General features: G+C 57.6%; 1 protein-coding gene across 1 annotated transcript in view; it reads left to right on the top strand.

The window, feature by feature from the left end:
• Positions 1–1,121: 1,121 nt before the first annotated feature.
• LOC119102790 (cell adhesion molecule 2) overlaps positions 1,122–21,764 on the top strand; it is a 31,466-nt gene continuing 10,823 nt past the window's right edge. Inside the window, exons 1-5 of the mRNA XM_037226244.1 lie at positions 1,122–1,173; positions 7,128–7,276; positions 11,318–11,531; positions 17,428–17,555; positions 18,303–18,471. Coding sequence (XP_037082139.1) covers positions 1,122–1,173; positions 7,128–7,276; positions 11,318–11,531; positions 17,428–17,555; positions 18,303–18,471 — 712 coding nt within the window. The remainder of the gene's footprint in view (positions 1,174–7,127; positions 7,277–11,317; positions 11,532–17,427; positions 17,556–18,302; positions 18,472–21,764) is intronic.

Raw genomic sequence — 21,764 nt, 5'->3', positions numbered from 1 at the left:
CCTCTGAAACCGCCCTGATGCATACGACCAAGTGATTTTAGCGCAAGACAAACTTGATTATGTGGTTAATTCAGACCGATCTGAGATGAAATCTTTTATCACTCTTTCTTCCCATGGAAAGCAACGGCCGACTTTAATTTTCTCTGAGCATTTCGAAAGTTTTCGCAATAACTTAACTCACTGCACCATCCACAAATGCCACCAGTCTGACAAATTTGCACAATTCTCAACTCGCGTGTGCCCTTGGAGCTTTTCCATTCAATCATGGTGTGCCCTCCACGACATCATTCCATTCGACGTGGGCAATAATGGCGCTGCCGCAGCTCCGGCGGGGCTCACCGCGGCTGCCATGGGCAGAGCAGCTGCGTCTCTGGTGTAATTCTTCCCCGCCCTTAATCCTCTTTTCATTTGGCCAAGGACGGTGGTGGCCCAGGTATATGGACGGCCAATTTAACGAACAAAACTAACTAAGGCACTTCATCTTCCTTTATTGCCGACGGCAAGGCGTTGACCGGGGCGTTCCATTCGCAGGCACCGCCGCAATGCTGCTGACGGCCCGGCGGCGGAGCGTGGGGAAGCCCTGACGACTCCGAGGACGGAAGACGTGTCCTGCCGAGCTTGGTACAGCACCCGGGGCCTTCCTGGCCGACCCCTGGAGCCGGGCTGGTACAGCAGCCCGCTTGGAGCCGGGCGGGCCGCGGCCCGGTCGCGGCCGACGATACGGCCCCCGCGCCGCGGTCAGCATGCTCGGCGTGCTGACCCTAGCACTGCTGCTGACCCCGCCCTCTGCTGACGGTGAGTGCCAGCCGCTGACCTGCGTCCATGCTCGGGCGTGCTGACCCTAGCACTGCTGCTGACCCCGTCCTCTGCTGACGGTGAGTGCCAGCCGCTGACCTGCGTCCATGCTCGGTGTGCTGACCCCGCCCTCTGCTGGCGGTGAGTGCCAGCCGCCGACCTGCGTTCATGCTCGGCGTGCTGACCCTAGCACTGCTGCTGACCCCGCCCTCTGCTGACGGTGAGTGCCAGCCGCCGACCTGCGTTCATGCTCGGCGTGCTGACCCTAGCACTGCTGCTGACCCCGCCCTCTGCTGACGGTGAGTGCCAGCCGCCGACCTGCGTTCATGCTCGGCGTGCTGACCCTAGCACTGCTGCTGACCCCGCCCTCTGCTGACGGTGAGTGCCAGCCGCTGACCTGCGTCGCCGCTGCGGGCTGGGCCTCTGAGTCCTGAGGCCTCGAACCCCGTGCGGACTGGTGCCGGCCGGTGGCGTGCCCAGTATCAGCGCCAGGCACCGGCCGGCCACTGACGCTCGCTGCGACAGCCGCGCAGGACCGGATGGCGCCGCTCTGTCCGTGGAGGGGACTGCTCAGGAGCACAGATGGCTGGCGCCTGATCGCACCCGATCTGCTCAACCTTGTGGCCGGTGTTTAACAATAATACAAAATGTAGAGGCCCGCTAAGCTGGAATTTCTTTTTCAAACGCGGAGTTGTTCCAGTAAAAGATATTGCACGTGTATTGACCGTCACTTTATTGACGGAAGTTTTAATTCCATTCGTTGAAGCTTTCCAATCAGGCCTCCGACAGTTTCCTTGTTCGAGTCGTGCTTATGAATCGCCGTCTGCCAGCTGAACAAGTGGGTGCAGGAGATTCGTTGATAAAACTGCGGGTCGACCAAACTCCTAGTTGAAACCCTTCCCTGGGCGTCCATGTTCATCTTGAAGAGTTCGTTACAATTGAACGCTTAGATCAGCATCAGTTTGTTAACTACATTTTTACCGACCCATGCATAAATAACCTAAATGTTCAGTTCACACATCCACTTAACGAAACAGTCGGGATCCGTGAGTTTTAAGGACGTATTTGGCTGCCACAGACTTACGAAATATCAATACCCGAATAGCATATCCGTTTGAGAAACCACCCACAGCAGACCAACTAACTGCACTTTCTGACGACGAAAGGATCTGCTGGCTTGATTTACTCTGACGCTACTAAGAAGAATAAAAGCCATTTCATTAACTTGTAAATCCGCCTCTCCATCAAAACTTCATCGATCCACCACTGGTGCCATGGGCTGGCCAGGCGCCTGGCCGGCTTGCTGCCCGAGTAATGCTGCAACCCTAGACAAGGTTTTACCTGCAGCTCATGCATCGCGTCAATCATGCTCCGCTGATTGGAATAAGCGCCGGAACATTGGGTTTCATGGTTGTGCTTAATGAGCACGTTTTGATATCCAAATGAGGGGCTAGTAAGCGTTTCACGATGTTTCTCTAGCGTAACGCAATGCATCCTGATTAGCAGGCTGGCGTGCTTGTTTCATTTTTTCCAAACTACTATTGTTACGGTTTTAAAAGTCACAGCTTTCGATTAATGAGTTTACGACTTACGTTTGCTTGTTGACCAAAGCGGGTAAAAAAATATAGAGCGGTTTGGGTGGGAGCTGTTGTCTGTGAAGCTTCTGCATATTATCCCGGCCGAAAGGGTTTCAAGGCGCACACGTAAGCTTTACCGAAATGCAAATTTTGGAACGACATAAACAGTTTTTCAATCGTCTTCGGGACAGATAACGTCATGGTTGTCCAGAATTTGATATGCCTATATCAAAGATTGGCATTATGTTGCAATTAATACCCGTAAAGTGTATGCAAACTTCAACAGAGCTGGCAAAATCCTGCTTAAAATTTTATTTCTGAGTACAAGGGTTCTCCCGATGCATTTTCAGCATGCATTGCTAATGCCCCTGGTAGTCCTGGTAGCTTCCAACGTCATCCTGCCATCCAGTTAGGAGACCGCCGGCAGACACGAAATGTCACGCAGGCAGATGCATCATGCCAATCATCATCTGACCCATGAATATTTAATGGCGTCACCTGCGCCAGGGAATGATCCGTATACTGGTGCCTGGGGGAGCCGTGTCAGCTTCCTCCGGATGACCTGGCGACCTCGGCACCCTGGCGGGGCGGAGTGCCGAGGCACTCTGCGCACCTACGACCCCGCAGCTGTGTCGCGCCCGGCCGCGCCCTGCCAGCGCAGGGCGTCGCCGCGCCCAGCCGGAACAGGTCAATCACTGCCCACTGCCGGACTCCAGTTCGACGCCAGCAGGCCGCCGCCTAATGAATTCCTGCACCAATCGATTGTGACAGGGCGCGGCCGTGTCCGCGACCGGCGGACAGCTCCCGGGCGGCCAGGAGCGCCGCTCACGTCTCGTCTGGCCGCGGCGCGCTCGTGACCGGCCGCGCGTCGGTCGGCCGCGGTGCCGCCCTGGGACCGGCTTGCAGCGGCGCTGCCGGCCGGCCTGCCGGCGCGCAGCTTGGGACCGGCCCCGGCCACGGCGCCGGCCGGCAGCTCGGCACGCGCCTGACGTGACCTGTCGCACTCGGAGCGGCGAGCCGGCCGCTCGGTGCTTCCGACGGCACGCGGCCGCGGCCCGGCCGGCTCCGGCGGCCGCCGTGACGCGTAGCGCTTCCGTTCGGGGCATGCCGAACCGGTAACGGCGTCGCGGCCCGCTGCCGGGGCGAGCGGCGGAGCACTCCAATGTCGAACGCCCGCGGCGGCGGCGGCGTGCGCCCCCCACCTGACCTTCAGTCGACGGCCCGAGCCGGTGAGACACATAGCGCTCGTAACTCAGCCGTGGCAGCTGGACGGGCCGTGTCTGGCCGCGGCCGCAGTCCATCAGCACGGTCCTGCATCTCGCGCCACACCACTGTACATGCAAACTGCCGGTCCGGCGGCGCCCACCGGGCGGTGACCTCCGGAGCTCCGGCGGGGGAGGCTCCGGAGTCCCGAGAGGGGCCAGCGATCAAGCAGAGCGTCTCGCTGAGCGACACACTGCGCCGAATCCATTTGCTCGACTTATCTGTTGCTGGCATCAGTCTGAATGGCTGAGCATTACCTGGAATGGGCGGTGAAACGACGACGAACATCTGCCGCGAATGGCTGCAGCTCGCCCCAGGCACCGCTCGGCCGTCCCCCTCCCCTCCGGCTCTGAGCTTCCCCCTGCCGCACGTCGTCGGACGACTGAGCCCTGTTCGGACTGCGCAGACCGCGCGCTTAACCGTCTGGCTCCGCCCCATTATCCACGGCTGGTTGTCTGGCTCCGCCCCATTATCCACGTCTGGTCGTCTGATCCGCCCCATTATCCGCGGTTGGTCGTCTGATCCGCCCCATCATCCACGGTTGGCCGTCGCCAACCCGCTCGGTCATCCTGTCAAGAGTCTGTCCAAGTTGCCGCCAACCACTACCCCCTCCTGCCCAGCGTCTGTCTACGTTGCCGCTAACCAATATTCCCTCCTGCCCAGCGTTTGTCCACTTTTCCGCCAGCTCACGCACATCTCCGCCTAGCAAGTGCCGGACCATCTCGCTGCCAGTCCGCACAGCCGGTCCTCCTGTCAGTGAGACCATCAGTCCCGCCGTTGATGCGTGTGTTCTGCCGACCGTCTGGCGCTGAGAGCGTCTGTGCCTCAGCCCATCGGCCGGTCCACATGCCTGCTGATGAGGTCTCCCGATGAGGTCTCATCACCTGACCACCCACTTCGTTCGTCTGCCGGCCCGCCTGGACAGTGCATGCAATGTAACGCTGCGGTCAGCCAGCAGTCCCGCATGGCCCGCTGGTCCCGCCACCCGCTGGTCTGCTGGTCCCACCGACCGCTGGTCCAACCGACCGCTGGTTTGCTGGTCCACTGACCGCTGGCCCGCTGGTCCCACCAACCGCTGGTCCGCTGGTCCCACCGACCGCTGGCCCGCTAGTCCCACCGACCGCTGGTCCACTGGTCCCATCGACCGCTGGTCCGCTGGTCCCACCGACCGCTGGTCCGCTGGTTCCACTGACCGCTGGTCCGCTGGTTCCACCGACCGCTGGTCCGCTGGTTCCACTGACAGCTGGTCCGCTGGTCCCATCGACCGCTGGCCCGCTGGTTCCACCGACCGCTGGTCCGCTGGTCCCACCGACCGCTGGTCCGCTGGCTCCACTGACCGCTGGTCCGCTGGCTCCACCAACCGCTGGTCTGCTGGTCCCACCGACCGCTGGTCCTCTGGTCTCACCGCCCGCATGTGCGCTGACCCCTGGGCTTGTCGTCCATCTGTTCAGCCGTTCGCTAGCTCGCTTCTTCAACGGTCTCCGTGAGCACCGATCTGCTCCTGCACTGGCAGTCAGCTGGTTCACAGGTCTGCCCCAGGATGGTTACCAGCCAGCCTGCTGATCGGTCTGCTCCCGCACCGGTTACCAACCAGCCTGCTGATCGGTCTGCCCCGGCACCGGTTGTCAGTCAGCCTGCTGATCGGTCTGTCCCAGCACTGGTTACGAGCCAGCCTGCTGATCGGTCTGCTCCTGCACTGGTTACCATCCAGCCCGCTGATCGGTCTGTCCCAGCACTGGTTACCAGTCAGCCTGCTCGCCGGTTCGCCGGCGCGCTGATCACCAGTAGCCTGCCCGCCCGGCCCCCGCTCCGCCCGCCTGCCGTCGGGCCCGTGTAATGGCCGGCCGGCGCGGCCCGTCCGCTGTCCTCTGGTCTCCCGCCTGGGCCATCTGGAGTCGCCAGCGTACGCCGCCCGCCCATAAGCCGCGGGATTTATGGCCGCCTTAACGCCGTTGTTTGGCGCTCGTCGAGGACGCGTCGAGAGCGCCGGAGACTGTCGGTGGCCGAAAAATGAAGACGGACGCGGCGGAAGGAGGGCCGATGCAGCCCCGAGCGGCTGGCGGCGCGTCCGTTTACCGCTGACTGGCAGCCGGCCCCAGGTGGCCGGCGGCGGCGGGCCTCAATCAGAGCAGTTACCCGCCGCCCTCCCACCCGATCCCCGCCGAGCCGCGCGCCGACAACACTGTCGGACCTCCGCTGAGCCGCGCGCCGACAGTTACCGCCCCCCTCCCACCCGATCTCCGCTGAGCCGCGCGCCGACAGTTACCACCGCCCTCCCACCCGATCTCCGCTGAGCCGCGCGCCGACAGTTACCGCCGCCCTCCCACCCTATCTCCGCTGAGCCACGCGCCGACAGTTACCGCCGCCCTCCCACCCGATCTCCGCTGAGCCGCGCGCCGACAGTTACCGCCGCCCTCCCACCCGATCTCCGCTGAGCCGCGCGCCAACAGTTACCGCCGCCCTCCACCCGATCTCCGCTGAGCCGCACGCCGGGCAGTTACCGCCGCCCTCCCACCCGATCCCCGCTGAGCTGAGCCGCGCGCCGACAGCACTGTCGGACGGCCTGCCAGTCAGACGAGCGGGCGGCTCAGTGGTGGGGCGGTGTGGATTGCCTCAGAGTGGGCGGCTTCAGCTCAGACGGCGCCGCACGGCCTGTGGGACTCCTCTTCCGCCGGCCCGTTCACCAGGCGGCGCGTTATCGGAAGGGGAGGGCGGTCGAGTGATTCTGCCCTTCTCCTCCCCTGGGCATCAATCAGAGCGGTGACGGGCGGTTCTCCTCACTTGCGGGCCCTCGGCAGCCGACCGGGGTGCGGAGCCGAGCTCATGCATAAAACATGGACGCTGCATTGACGTCCACCTGGAATTTTGTCAACAAAGCTGTTGAAATGTAAATGAGGAGTGATTTGAGGAGTTAAATGGAAAGAGCCTTTATCTGAATGTGCCTCTCTGGCGATAATTCTAGCATAGATTGACAGAACTGCCCATAATGTCGAGATGCTGGCAGTTTGATGAGTCTGCAGATTCCAATAGAAAAAAACGTCTGTGGGATGTCAGTGACGATTTATTTTGTTTGCAGAAAATCTATGATTGTTATGTGTGATTTAGGTTATCAAGGAAAAGTCGTCTTTTCTTCATGACAGAGGCACCAACAACATGGGCACTTGTTTTCAACATTTGTGAATGCAAGTGGGCTTTTTTGCGGTGTTGGGACAAGCGCTGCGTTCTCTCCAAGTGCCTTCATCTTCTATCTTTTTGCATTCTTCCACGCCCCATGTCTCTCCCCTTACTACCCTCTCTCTCTCCCATCATCTTTCTTTCCCCCTCCCTCTCTCCCTCCCCCTCTCTCTCCCTCTCTCACTCTCTCTCTCCCCCCCACCCCCCCTCTCTCTCTCTCTCTCTCTCTCTATCTCCCGCCCGAACCTCTCCGCGGCACTTGAATGTGTGCCGGCCGGTAGCCGTCTGCCGCTAACTGCGGTACGCCGCGTCCCCCAGGTCTCAACTTCGAGCACGTGCTGCGTCCGCCGGCCAGCACGCCGGCGCCCGGTCCCTATTACGACGAGTACTTCTCGGGCAACGTCACCGTCCTGCTGGGCAGCGCCGCCAGCCTCAACTGCCGGGTGAAGCAGGTCGCCAACGCCACGGTACGGGGACGCCGCGGCGGCCAAGGGATGGAAGTTTGCGGCCGACTGGGCCGTAGGCGGACCGAGTGGTCGTAAAACGGTCACCGAACGGGCCCGGATCTGCAGAGTGGTATTGGTGGCTGAGGTTCTTGGGCTGTGGTACTGCTCATCGCCAAATGAACCCTCCGGACGCTGGACATCTTTGGGAATGTCCGCTGTTGTGACTCAGTGATAATAACGTGCGCTGTTGTGACTCAGTGATAATAACGTGCGCTGTTGTGACTCAGATGTCAGAGACTGGATGACTTTGGTAAGCTACTTATAAAATAAGCGAACTGTGGTACGTTGAAATGTTTGTGTCGGGGCAACGCAGCGCACGCGTCTTTTCCCTATACAAAAAGCTGTCCCATTGGTTGTCCACCTCCTCCCTATATTTTCATCTTGTGCGGCAGAAGAGAAAGAAAGCAGCACTACACAGATGTCGTTTCTGCAGCGCTCTATTCTCAGACCGCGCTTGCCAGGCGCAGCTCCTCGCGGCACGCTCCCAGCCGCGGCTCTCACGGCACGAGGTCGGGTCACGCCATGTGACGTCACTGATTGTCAGCAGACCCCCACGCATCGGCCCGTCTCCCACGCCAGGCCGAGCGGACGGGCCGGGGTGATTGCTCCCGCCGCTTAAGCCCATATGCCGATGGGCCTAGATTACAGGAGCTGGCGGCAGTGCTCCCACGCAGGACATCCCACGCCGGCGCGCGCGGCGCCCGGTCCCCCACGCGGGCCGCTGGCGCGTGCCAGCTGACGCTGCCGACGGGCGGACTGACACTCCGCCCGCCACTGGCGACGATGAGAGCAGAGGCTCGCCTGGAGCAGCGCTGTGGCGTCATCAGTCGGGCAGTGATGTCATCAGTCGGGGAGGGATGCCTGGTGCGAAGAGGCCGCCCCCGACGGGAACTGTAGCGGCGACGTGTTTCTTCATGTAGCCTCATCTATCGCATGGTCCCACCATATCTGGAAATCGGAGTAAGGCCCAAAAATATTATGGAAGATCGGTTGTTGGCTTGAAGCTTTTCGTTCGAGGCTGTTCATATTTGAGAAGTCGAGCAATATTCAAAGTGGTTGCAATGTATGCCCAAGTGTCTAATGTAAGTTACTGTTTTCTATTTTACAGCAAGTATGGTATGCGCATTTCCGTCTGACGGACTGTGGGATGAAGCAATTCCTTACAGTTTAAATATCTAGGGGGCAGGGAGGCAAACCCGGTCATGTGCTTTTACCGCGAGAAAATAGAACATTGTGAAAGGCGGCTCTTAGGTTTTCCATGAGGTGACGTTTAATGTACGTGTACGGGAACTATGCCACACGCAATATTTCTCACGTTAATCGAAATTTTGACAACAATAATTGTACTCCTTCGTAAAGATGGAGTTGATTGTTAACGCCAACATGGTGGGTGTGAAATGGCGCCGAAGCCGACGCGCCCTTCAGCACCATAACACCACAACCAAACGCCAAATGCTTATGATCAATTATTTATTACGTCCAGGGCAAACACGAAAACTGTCAACAATGTCTCCAAGCCGCATCGACCCAGGCTGTCACATTACGGCCCTCAAGCCGGAGTTTCGTCACAGCGGTGCTGGCGATGGCATCAGCTCTGACACGCCGGCGCCGTTAGCCGAGGTCACCCATCATTTCCACAGCACCGCCAGCATGCAATCTGAACAAAGGGACCGATCGCCGGGCTGAGCACTGTTGCAAACACACTGACTTCACACCCTCTGTAATCGGCTGCTCCGTTCAGGCGGGTGTTGCACGAGCGTCGCCCATTGTCATTGATTAGCGGGCAGCGACCGGCGGGCAACCGTCCCCCAGGGGCTCTGCGGACTGCCGTCACCAGCAGTAAGATGGCTGCACAGGAAACCTGACCCAAGCCACGCGGATCAAAGGATGCAGTCAGCGTCTACCGGCGAAAAACATTTTTGTTTAAAAGCCCATTAAAAGCGGCGGTTTTCGACGCAGTAATGTTTGCCATGTCGTACAGCTTTGATGTGCTGTGCAGTTGCGTCAGCTTAAGTACTGCTGGCGCGTAGCTGAACAGCGTATCAGCTGTTCCCGGGAGGCCGGGCCAAAGAACTTTAACACCGAGACACCTGGATTTTGCACTTGTGGACATAGCCCGGGAACATTTGTTTGCCTAGGCTGAGATGTAAATACAGGCCAGGCGGGAGCTTTTGACGTTAAATACAGAGGGCAGGCTGGGGGAAGTAATTGCAGCAGAGAAGTGCTCAAGTTTTTCTGGAATTTCAAGAATATTGGGTCCTTATGACAGGCCTTCAACCGCAGCAAATGTAAAATAAGTAGACTTGCCCCTAATCCAATGATATAAACAGTGTCACGCCAATAATTCAACGAGCAGCTAGACGCATGTTGTTTTCCAACCTTGAATGTGCTGGTCTTGGGGTCCATACAGGTCAGGCAGCTGTGTTAGGCGACCACTTTCAGCTGTGATGGCAAGGAATGTCTGTTACGGATTACTTTAATATATGTATTACTTTGGATGGCACACTACGCGAAGAAATTATGCACCTTAAATTTCCTTCCGTTGAGAGAAAAGAGAAGGTTTGAGCAGCATTTGTATTACAGAACTCCTGTCGATAAGCTCTTCATATCGGTGGTTATTCAGCTCTCACATGGGCCACCCCGCTCAGGCCGGTCAGTATCTCACCGCTGCCGCCTGCATTCAGCTCTCACTTGGGGCACCCCGCTCAGGCCGGTCAGTATCTCACCGCTGCCGCCTGCATTCAGCTCTCAAGTGGGCCACCCCGCACAGACCGGTCAGTATTTCAACGCTGCGGCCTGCATTTGCCGACAAAACAGACAGTTCGTCCAAAAAGAAATTCTGTGTTTTGTCTTGGATGAAGCCCATGTGTGAACAGAGCTCCAGCTTTTCAAAAACCTCGTTGAAAGAGGAACATTGGCAGTTTTTTCACCGTCCTTGGGCATGCCCCTCACACCTCATGCCCCTCTTGGATCCGCCCATGCTGACCCCGATCGCTTCTCCTGGGCTGTTATCGGCCGGAGCCGCAGTCAACAAATTGCCAAGCAATTTGGCAGACACTTGATTTGGAAATACGACACTCTCGGTGCGAGTTCAAATGGCGACTCGTAAGCCAAACTTCCATGCGATTTATGACACTGGAAGTTAAGTCCTAAAGTCCACCGAATAAACACTGGCCGTAGGTGGCTAAAACGGCAGTGAATCTTGTTGAAGGAAATATGTTTTCTGAGATTGCACGAAAGTAGATGTTTCAATAGGAAATACTAAGGTTCCGGAAAAGAGCCTGGAACGCTGCTCGACAAGCCCGAATTTGGCACACCGAATCTATTTGCGTACGTGTAAAATATGCTCTGATCCGAAAGGTTGTGCTCTCTCTCCAAGGATCATTTCCTCGTCGTTTTAACTGTACGACGATCAGTTTCAAGTTGTTTTCGTGGTGGGAGTGAAACGAACGAGCAATTGGGACGATATGTTCTCGAGTGGTTACGAGTGGGCACTCAACCTCGCCATTGACGTCACCTCCAATCAGGAGTTGGTGTCAACCCTGACACTCTCTGGGTGACAGCCGGTTGTGGGTTGAGTCGGAGACGGTGAGACCCTGGCGGTGAGCGCCCGCGACACCGGACCACCTTGCGGTCACGGGCACCCGGTCCGGTCACTCGCCGGCCGGTCGGTCGGCCGGGCTAGTCCACAGCGAAAGAAATGCGGTGAAGATCGCAACTTCTTCGCCTGATATGTATTCTCATTTTCCACGTGTGCTTCTCACCTGGCACCTCGGCCGGGGCTAGCCAGCTGACGAGGCCGGGATCGCGACCAGGTCACCCCTGCTGGGACAAGGCACTCCGCGGAGAGGATGGCCTCTCGGGTAGGACACACCTTTGCAGGCTTGAGGCTACATGCACGACACTGGTGGCGCCGGTGGGGTCTTGTTCAGGGCCCCGGGGCGGACACTGTGGACTCTCCGCAGTGAAAGGCGCACCCCTGACCTCCCCGTGACCCGGCAGGTGTCATGGATGCGCGCGGCCGATGTACCGACGCTGCTGTCGGTGGGGAGCTACACCTACACTATGGACAATCGGTTCCGGGTGGAGCACAACCGGCACACCTCGGACTGGACCCTGAAACTCGAGCGGACCACTCACAACGACTCGGGCGTGTACGACTGCCAGATCGGCACGACGCCGCCGCTCACCAGGCACATCTTTCTCACCGTGGTCGGTGAGTACCACACAAGTCCAGGTTCCCTCACCGTGGTCGGTAAGTACAGCACAAGTCCTAGTTTCCTCACCGTAGTCGGTGAGTACTGCACAAGTCTTAGCTCTCTCACCGTGGTCGGTGAGTACCGCACCAATCCTAGCTCTCTCACCGTGGTCGGTGAGTACCGCACCAGTCATGGCTCCCTCACTGCGGTCGGCGAGCACCGTACCGGCTTTAGCTATCTTACTGTGCTGAGGTGCTCACATTGCCCCCAGCTTTCGCCAAAGTGGGTAAGTGCCTGCACCAGCCCGAGTTTCTCACCCTTGTGGTGGAGGATGTCCCCCATACCCCATTTTTTGTTTGTTTGAAATTAATACGGAGACCTCAGTTGTACTACGCTTTTGTGCAGTACCACGGTGGCCTGTGCTGAGGGTGGACCACAGGCAGCCGCATCCCTGCACAGAAAGCCGGAGAGGATCCAAGCGGCCCTCACCACCGTCCAAGGTCTGCATGTTCGCGCAAAGCCAGAGTGGATCCAAGTGGCTCTCACCACCGGCCAAGGCCACAGACAGCTGCATGCCTGCACGGAAAGCTGGAGTGGATCCAAGTGGCCCTCCCCACCGGCCAAGGCCCGCGTGTTCGCGCAAAGCCGGAGTGGATCCTAGCGACACTCACCACCGGCCAAGGTCCGCGTGTTCGCGCAAAGCCGGAGTGGATCCAAGCGGCCCTCACCACCGGCCAAGGCTCGCATGTTCGCGCAAAGCCGGAGTAGATCCAAGCGGCCCTCACCACCGGCCAAGGTCCTCATGTTCGCGCAAAGCCGGAGTGGATCCAAGCGGCCCTCACAACCGGCCAAGGCTCGCCTGTTTGCGCAAAGCCGGAGTGGATCCAAGTGGCTCTCACCACCGGCCAAGGCTCGCATGTTTGCGCAAAGCTCGTCGCGACAATGCTGCACTCTCTCATAGGGCGGGGACGAATGCACTTTTCCATTACAGAGGACTCCCGGACCATGAGCAATGAGCACTTCCGAGGCGGCCATCTATCTGTTCCTCTTGGATAGCCATCCATCCTTCTTTGGTTGGTCTTTACCGTGGCATGCAATCAGCTGTAATGGCTCTGCCAGTCAGTGGAACTAGGTTATTTGGGGGGAATTGGTGTAGACAGACATTAAGTACACCATACGCGTTGGATGAAGGAAACAAGCAAGCTGTGAAAACCGTCATTTCCTCTGGGGGTTTGTCCATTGCTGATCCACTCACACCCATACTAATTATTCATAGGCGATCGCGCCTTACGCCCGGCACTGGAAGCGGGCGAGGTTGGGGGGCTGATAAATCGGTTCGAACCTAACGCACCCATACTGCCTCCGGAGATTTCCACGTGATTAACAGTACCAGAAATCTCAGTTCCATTCGGCTGTTGCTATCCGCGCTGCAGATCAGCCCACAGCCCACTAATGCCAGCACCAGAGATTCGTTCTCCTTACGATGGAACTCAGCGCCGGAGAGCGGTCCCTCGCCAACGTCTTCAACGCAGGAAAACCGACATCGTGCCAGAGCAGTAAATCAAACCACCAGCAAACCAACCCCACAGGCCTGTATCTGCTGATCCTCAAATCCTGGCATCAGAGAGCCATCAAACGCACCGGTCCCAGCCGCCGGGAAAGAGATTTACCACACCCATCAGCACCGTGGCTGAGCTCCCCGGTGCCGGCTTCGGGGCCGGTCCCACCCGCCGGTAAGGAGACTTACCAGAGCCACTAGCACCGGGGCCGAGCTGTCCTCGGGCGCTGGCTCGCTGCGTGAGCACAGCCGACGGTGTTTCCACTCCTGCCATGTCCACATGTCCACATCCGTTGCCTGTGGCGGGGCGGCAGATGCGGTCTGCTGCTGGCCCGGTGGCGAGGGGCCGAGCGGCCCCGGTGTGCCGCGGTCCGCTGCCGGCTCGGTGGCGAGGGGCTGGGTGGCTCCGGTGTGCCGCGGTCTGCTGCCGGCTCGGTGGCGAGGGGCCGAGCGGCCCCGGTGTGCCGCGGTCCTCTGCCGGCTGGATGGCGGGGGCCGGGCGGCCCCGGTGCGCCGCGGTCTTCGGAGACCACTCTCGGCCGGCATTCGGACGGTGCCGACCGCGCTATTGCCGCAGTTTGTTTGGATTTGGCCGGAGCACGCCGCCGCGATGCAGCGCTCAGGGACAACAGAGCACGGCTGAATAATTGCGACCCACCTGGTTCCGACAGCGCGGATACCTCTCCATAGCCGCGCTTAATTCGGCGGGCGAACTGAGAAGGAAGAACAGAGATGCGGAGTGGCTGGCTGATGGTGAGCAAGGTAATCAGTCGTCGGAAAGCCTTGTCCCATTCTGCCTGGCTTTGGCAAGGCAGCGTTGCCAATCCGGTTGCTTCATTTACCGTGAGGCGAAGAGAATTCCACCTGCTGAGCTATTGCCTTCAACAAACCACATCCCATCGGAACGCCGAGCTGTCGGCAAGAGCAGGCAGTTATAATTTCGGTCTTACTTTTGACATCCAGAGAATACGGGCGGGTCAGAAGATGTGGACGGCAGTCAGCCGTGTGCTGTGGCTGAGTTGGTTTCTGCAGCATTCGCTGCGGAATAGCGATGTGCTAGGTCGGAGATGGCTGCCTCAATGACAGATACGTTTCCATCCTCTTTCGCTTATCGCTATAATATCATAGATATCGGGATCAATGCACGAGTTTCGCAACCATTTCCGTTGGTTATCGCTTGGAAACGACCGCAGCATGCTGATCGCTGTCGTTTCGAAAAAAAACTACGGCCATTCGTTTTGTCACTTTTCAACGATTCGCAATGTGAACTGATAATGCCATATGGTTTCTTGTGTGTGCTACTGTAACAGAAAGGCTGGCGTGGCTAGATGCTGCATGTACGTGTTCTGTGCATGCACGCATGCCAATACCGCATCACGCGTTGCTAAAGGGCATCTCGACATGAGGCATTCACAAGGGCAACGGAAGCTACGCCCAAATCGTTCAGATTCGTTCTGCGTCAAGGAACAAGCGAGTCATGACAGGTGAGAGAATCAAAATAGTGATCATGATTTGATTTTATCATGATGATAAAAAATCAAGATTATCATCATGATATCGCATCACCTCATTCATCCACTCCGGTTGCCGAGATCTGACATCCAACCCTTACGGAACCCGTCTTAAGACCCGCTGTTCCGTGGTCTGTCATCAAGCTGGCGGGATGATACGCACCGATCCATGTCCTGGCTAATGGGATTGTCCGTTCTCTCAGCTGTCAAAATGTGTTAGCACCTTGCCACTGAGATGTCGGGTCGTCAAAATCTAGGTGTGACATCCAGCCATAGTCTTCTGGGTTTTAACATTAAACAAATTCTACGTTTCTCGTGTTAACCTAATAAGCAGCGTTTTAAGCCAGTGCTGCAAGGATCATGCAGTGTTGCAGTGATCATGTCTGCTCATGCTTATAGTTTGCGCGCAGAATGCCTCCATACAGCACGACTTTTGAGCATTGCGCTGTTGCTGACACAATGAGACATGCATGGGACTGGGCTCCTTGCTCACACAGTGAAAGCCATTGCTCACCCATCCCGCTTGTAAGCAATCGGGATGGCCGGTCCAGGCCGGGTCCCTCAACTCAACAGATTTTCCACTGCCGAACTAAGACCCGCAGGACCTTCAGCCCCACCCGAAGCCAGTCGGGAACATGCGGTAGACATATTCCAGCTCGATCGCGACTACCAGCGGCTCTGACCTGCGCGAAATTAAAGGGCGTTTTACGAGATGGCCATCGACGCCGTGACGGGAGTGAATTGGGCCCGGTGATGTTCTCACCATTGTTCTGGAGCGAAGCACAAGCACGGCGCCAGCAGAGCTGGCGCCGAAGCACTTCAGACTGTGGGTAGATGAAAAGCCAAGCACATCATGTGACATTATGACACAATGTTTTGTCGTCGATATCAGATGTCGTCGGTACGCCACTGTATGAGTGAAATTGGGGCCAAGCATATTTGTAGTGCGTGGCACCGGTAAGTTGCACCGCACATAACAGAGTTTTAGAGCCGTATCCCAGATATCGGGTTGTTTATCGCCTGCACTCACGAACTTTGCTTTTACAAAAGTGAATGCAGTAATGTTCATTAATGATGCATCTTTAAATATGAGGGATGTTGGAACATTTCACTGAAGTCGTTAGAAACAATAGACCCCGCGCCCAGCCATTCATTTTGTCTCGCGCCGATCAAACGGGTCGAGCCAGTCACATGTCATCCTCGAAATAGCTCTCAGCCGGCCGTTCTGGGAGCGAAGCATGCAATGACTCCGAAACAATTCTCGTTGAGGTTGGCTCGTGCATGCTGAGCAGTCGTTTCGCAGCGGTCGAGTAGAATGATTCGAGCGCTCGTTGACTCCCGCTGTATGGGGAGTGCGGTCTCGCGCCGGGATGGTCGCACTGCGCGAGCTCCGGCGGCTTCACATGCGGGCGCTTCTAAGGATTGTGGTTGGCCAACCCAAGGTACGCGGTACCGTAGGTAGAGCTCTGTACTTATCTAATACAGGCCCCTTCCCTCTGTTCTTTTGCCCTAACAAGGGTCCTGCGGACGCTGCGTCGACAAAAATGACTGCAAATCCGGACGTGCCGCCCCCCTTCCCCCCCTCCCCCCCCCCCCCGTTTGCCATCGGTGGTAGGGCGAAATTTCACCTCCACTCAGTATAAAGCTAAGCAAAGTAAGCAATAAATGGAACTTATGTGTAAGTTAGTGGCGCCTTATTATTTTGCATCTTGTAACTTCCACCTCATAATCCGCATTAAACGCATTTCCTTGCTTCCACTTAACTTGCATTACATGAAATGGTGTTGTGGAGAAATTCTAAATTATCTCGCGTTAAATTGGGGCAAACAAGGCCGTTTATCTTCAACAATGCGCACGACTACTCCGAATTACTCGCAAACAGTTTCATAAATACTCTCGTCATCAGATAAGCTTCGCTCGCTGTGCTCGTGCTTTCTGCGCGCATACAAACCGAGCAGCTCACATCATTACAGTGGAGTGTCTTCAAGTGTCAGCAGCTTGAGATGTCATCCCATGCCATCTCCTCATCGCAGAACACAGTCGGCATTCACAGAGGCACCAACAGCGCCCACTATCTGTGTTTTCGGCTGTTTTTTTTGTTTTACGAGCGCGGCCAGGACGACGCAAACGAAGACAGACGGCTGGTATGTCTCGACTCCGGTCGACTGTTGCCCTGTCGGTGAAATCGACGCGGAACGGCCGGGGCGCGAGCACCACTGCACGTCTGTTTACAAGGCTGCAGACGGAGATTTACGCGCCGGCTTTGGCCAGAGTCGCTCGTCCGCGTCAAATCCCAGTCCATTCCTTCAGCTCGATCAGAATACACAGCGCGCCCGGCGATGGGAGGCGGAAACGGTTCCGTAGTCGGGCCCGGCTCTACGCTCGGTGAGCGCAAAAAAGGAATGATGCTTGAATGGTCAACACAAACCGGCCAGTCATCTCCCAATGATTGCCATAGCTTGCTAAGTGACGCCCAGTGGTTCATGTTGTTGAGTCCATCGGGAGTTGAGTCCCTTGTTGAGTGCATCGGGAAAGTTGACGAGACAGACTGCACCATCGACGTTAACTGCATGTACTTGAATGATCACATGGCGTGTAACGCGCGGTGCCAGGTCGACACAATTCTGCATGCAGCCACCCAGAGAACGGCACCTGCGCAAAGCACGGTACCCAGAGAGTTTCCGCTCTCCATATGCTCGCCATTGATCTGCATTAGAGGCAACATGCGCTGGCCCGTTCTTTGCACATCCCAAATTCATACAACCTCGACTGCGCGAGGAGCGTGACCAGGTGCGCGCCGCACGTGGCGCCGGCCAGCCGTAACGGTCGCGCGTGCCGTTACAGAGCCGGACACGGAGATCCTGGGCGGTCCGGAGATCTTCATCGACCAGCAGAGCACCATCAACCTGACTTGCGTGATCGAGCACGCGCCCCAGCCGCCGGACTTCATACTCTGGGAGCACGACAAAAAGGTGAGGCATTGGTGACCGAGCGGTGTTGTCATCACGTGGGACCCCGCCTGACGATGGCCGGGACGCGCCGGTGTGACGTCACTGCAGGCGGATGAACTGGCGCGTCTGCAGCTGTGCTCAGATGATCCAACGTGTCCGCGGCCCTGCTCAGATGGTCCAACGTGTCCGCGGCCCTGCTCAGATGGTCCATTGTGTCCGCTGCCCTGCTCAGATGGCCCATTGTGTCCGCGGCCCTGCTCAGATGGTCCAACGTGTCCGCGGCCCTGCTCAGATGGCCCAACGTGTCCGCGGCCCTGCTCAGATGGCCCATTGTGTCCGCGGCCCTGCTCAGATGGTCCAACGTGTCTGTGGCCCTGCTCAGATGGTCTAACGTATCCGCAGCCCTGCTCAGATGGTCCAACGTGTCCGCGGCCCTGCTCAGATGGTCCATTGTGTCCGCGACCCTGCTCAGATGGCCCATAGTGTCAGCGGCCCTGCTCAGGTGGTCCATTGTGTCCGCGGCCCTGCTCAGATGGTCCATTGTGTCCGCGGCCCTGCTCAGATGGTCCAACGTGTCCGCGGCCCTGCTCAGATGGCCCATTGTGTCCACGGCCTTGCTCAGATGGCCCAACGCGTCTGCAGCCCTGCTCAGATGGCCCAGCATGTCCGCGGCCCTGCTCAGATTGTCCATCGTCATTATCCGCCGACGATCCGGCGCCTCTTACCCCCGCCGTCAGATGACCATGTGCGTCCGTTTCCCGTCCCCAGACGATCAACTACGACTCGGAGCGGGGTGGTGTTAGCGTGGTGACCACCAAGGGCCGCACGACGGTCTCGCAGCTGCTGATTCGCGCCGCTCGGCCGCCCGACAGCGGGCGCTACACGTGCCGGCCGGCCAGCTCCAAGCCAGCCTCCGTGCGCGTGCACGTCCTCAAAGGTGGGCAGAGCGCCCCGCGCCCTGGCAGCGCCGCGCGTCGAGTGGAAGGGGGGGGGGGGAGATGGAGCGGCTTAGAGCGCGGTGAGTGGGAAGTGGGCTAGGTGCAGACAGGGTGGGGGTGAGCGGGATGATTCGGCGCCAGAAGGTATGGGGCTTGTCGACATAACCAGTAGTGGGTCAGGCTACGGCCCGGCCCGGACCTAAATCGGAGCCTACTGCGGCCCGGTCCGGACCTGAATCGGAGCCTACCACGGCCCGGCCCGGACCTAAATCGGAGCCTACTACGGCCCGGCCCGGACCTAAATCGGAGCCTACTACGGCCCGGCCCGGACCCAAATCGGAGCCTACTACGGTCCGGCCTGGAATCGAGTCCAGTTTTTTGGTCTCCGGTGAACCGATCAGGTAAATCAGTCTTCATCTCGGAATCACAAACCAAAGAAACAGCGGATTCGGACACGACCTGAAACCAAGCCTGAAACGGCGCGAGTCAAGCCTATACCCAAAGATACTGAAAACCTCGAACCCAGACTCGGACACCCAACTTAACTTGCGTGCTTCAGGCATTGGGTTGGACAGGTTTAAATTAGCTTCGATGAGTCCAGTTGAATTCCGTTCGGCTTTCAGGGCTCACTGTCAGCACACGCAGCTGTAGCTTTTCTGATGCTGATGACTTCTCTGGCCACGGTGTTCTGACGCTGGCATTGCATTAAGTTAGGTTACAGGCAAGACATAGGCCCGAGCGCAGGCAATCCGCAAAGATTCCAGCGTTGTCACCAAGAAGGCCTTGTTTCAAGCGAATCAGCGCATTTCACAGGTTATTGGGACCTTGAGCTGGTCAGTTTAAAGATATGGCGAAAACGGGGTCGGGGTTCCACTCAAAACACAACGTAACGTGGATCGAACTAAGATTTGCTGACGGGCTCAGCAGGGGAGGGTTCAATGGAGGCATGCTCCCCAAAACAGCGGAAAAGGCAGATCTGCTCTGCGCTTGCGTTTTCGGGTGACTACCTGCTTGACGTGGTATGACATTTGGAACTTAATCCCGAAAAATGCTCGGTCCACCTTCACTCAGATGCAGAATATTCCGAATATCTAGAGATGTAATGTGGGCTTAGGCCAAAACAAAAATCAAGAACTACTCAACTTGTGGCAAAACCAAATTACCATGACCTCATGACCTTACATAACCTCAAATTCTGTGAAAGGGCCTGTTGCATCGATTGGGAGTCCCTGGGACAGTCCGGGCCTCTTTTTTTGACCAGAGACCACAAACACTGCACACTCGGCTACGTGTCGGTCTGAGCCCTGAAGGCACATTTGCCAAGCACGAGCAAGGCCGAGCCCGCGATTTTCATGGGTCGGGGTCACTGAAACAGCGAGTGTGTCGGTCAGGGAGCCCACAGTGTTTAGCAGGGGATGCTATGTCGTCAAGTGGCGCGGGTCGCCACGAGCCGTGTGTGCGGGATTCCGAAGAGCGGCCCGAAGGATTCCTCGCAACCTAAGGTTAAGCGCCCGATAGAGCTCGGGCCCGGACCCCATCGGTAGTGCCGTGATCTGAAATGTCAGGGACCCTGTTAGGGACTGTGGTCCCTGATCAACACAGGAGCCTGTCATTGTGTCAGGGGCCATTAGGGACCCATCAGGGCTTCTACCAGGGCTCTGTTATTAAGTTTCTCTATCTTTATTGTACAGGGCCTCGACGCAGAGTCAAACAGTCGGCTCCACGCCCGTCTGAGTCATTGGGACCCATTTCCCACGCTGAAACGGGGCCGGGGGAGCGACATCCAAGAAATTGTCCGCGGCCGCTGGCATGGCGCTGCCAGTAGTTAGCACATGGCGGGATGTCGCTGGCAGCCGCTGGCACAGTGCAGGCTGCTGGAGGGATGTCACTGGCAGCCGCTGGCACGGTGCAGGCTGCTGGAGGGATGTCACTGGCAGCTAGAGGGCCGTCACTGGCAGCCAAAGGGACGTCACTGGCCGCCGCTGGCACGGTGCAGGTCGCTGGAGGGTCGTCACTGGCAGCCGCTGGCATGGTGCAGGTTGCTGGAGGGTCAGCGGCGGCAAGTGACGTCACTGGCCGCCACAGGGACGTCACTGGCCGCCGCTGGCGCGGTGCTGGCAGCCGGAGGGACGTCGCTGGCAGCCGTAGGGACGTCAGCGACAGCTGGAGGGACGTAACTAGCCGTCGCTGATACGATGCTGGTAGCTGGGGGGACATCAGTGGCAGCCGGAGAGACGTCGTTGGTAGCTGGAGGAACGTCGCTGGCCGTCACTGGTGCAGGAGCGATATTTTTGGCAGCCAAAGGAAAGTCACTGGTAGTCGCTGGCACGGTGCTGGTAGCCGAAGGGACGACGCTGGCCGCCGCTGGTACCGACGAGTCGCCCACCAGGGGCGGAGCCGGCACGGGGCTGGTAGCTGGAGGGACGACGCTGGCCGCCGCTGGTACCGACGAGTCGCCCACCAGGGGCGGAGCCGGCACGGCTGCCGATGTGCTGTGGAGAAGAGATATCGTGATATTAGGATACACTGGCAGTAAGGTGCACAAGGCTCAGCATGGCAGAATACCTCATACCATCACCACCACCAGCAGTGATGTCATGCCAGCAGATGGCTAAGAAAGCGCAAACCTCAACAAGCAGTATCATGTCACTAAGAGGAGGTGCTCTTTCATCATGGGTGCATGTTGCCTCTTTTTCATCTTGATTGCGAAGCCTTACATTTAATACTAGTTAATTTCACCTTTGTTCACAAGCCACACTTGTGTTGTGAAAATTATGTCAAGTTAAAGTGAAGACCATGCCAGCATTTTTCTTTATTTTTGCCAACAATGTCAAAAGTAACTTAACAGTCCAACACTTGCCCAAATGTGTTCACTTACCGCCAGTAATCTAAAGTAGATCTACATGAACCGACCAGTTCAGATTGCTTCTTTCTCTTCCGCTCTGCCCTAAACTGTGCATCTGATCTTCTTCGTTCCTTCTTTTAAAAAGCCATCCTGAAGCCAAACGAGTACCGCATAGGGAGATGAAGTTGAATCTTTTGTTGACAGCGTGTTCCCACCAGGGGCGCAGCCACGGTTGGGCGGAGTTCACTAGGGGGCTAACCGGTCTGCATCGATGTGGCTCCCTCGGCGTCGGCAGATGTCTCTCGCCCCCAGTTTTTTGGAAGATGGCTCTTGCAGGTGTAATGGCTGGAATGGGCCACTTAAGAGTTTCAAACGGACACTTCTGAAGTTTAGGATAGGCCTTTTTGCAGCATGAAATCGGCCTTTTCTGTGTACGACAACTCGATA

This window comes from Pollicipes pollicipes, unplaced genomic scaffold, assembly GCF_011947565.3.
Source record: "Pollicipes pollicipes isolate AB1234 unplaced genomic scaffold, Ppol_2.1 Scaffold_5724;HRSCAF=6776_pilon_pilon_pilon, whole genome shotgun sequence".
In the NCBI taxonomy this organism is placed as follows: Eukaryota; Metazoa; Arthropoda; class Thecostraca; order Pollicipedomorpha; family Pollicipedidae; genus Pollicipes; species Pollicipes pollicipes.
This window is presented reverse-complemented; position numbering and strand designations above follow the sequence as displayed.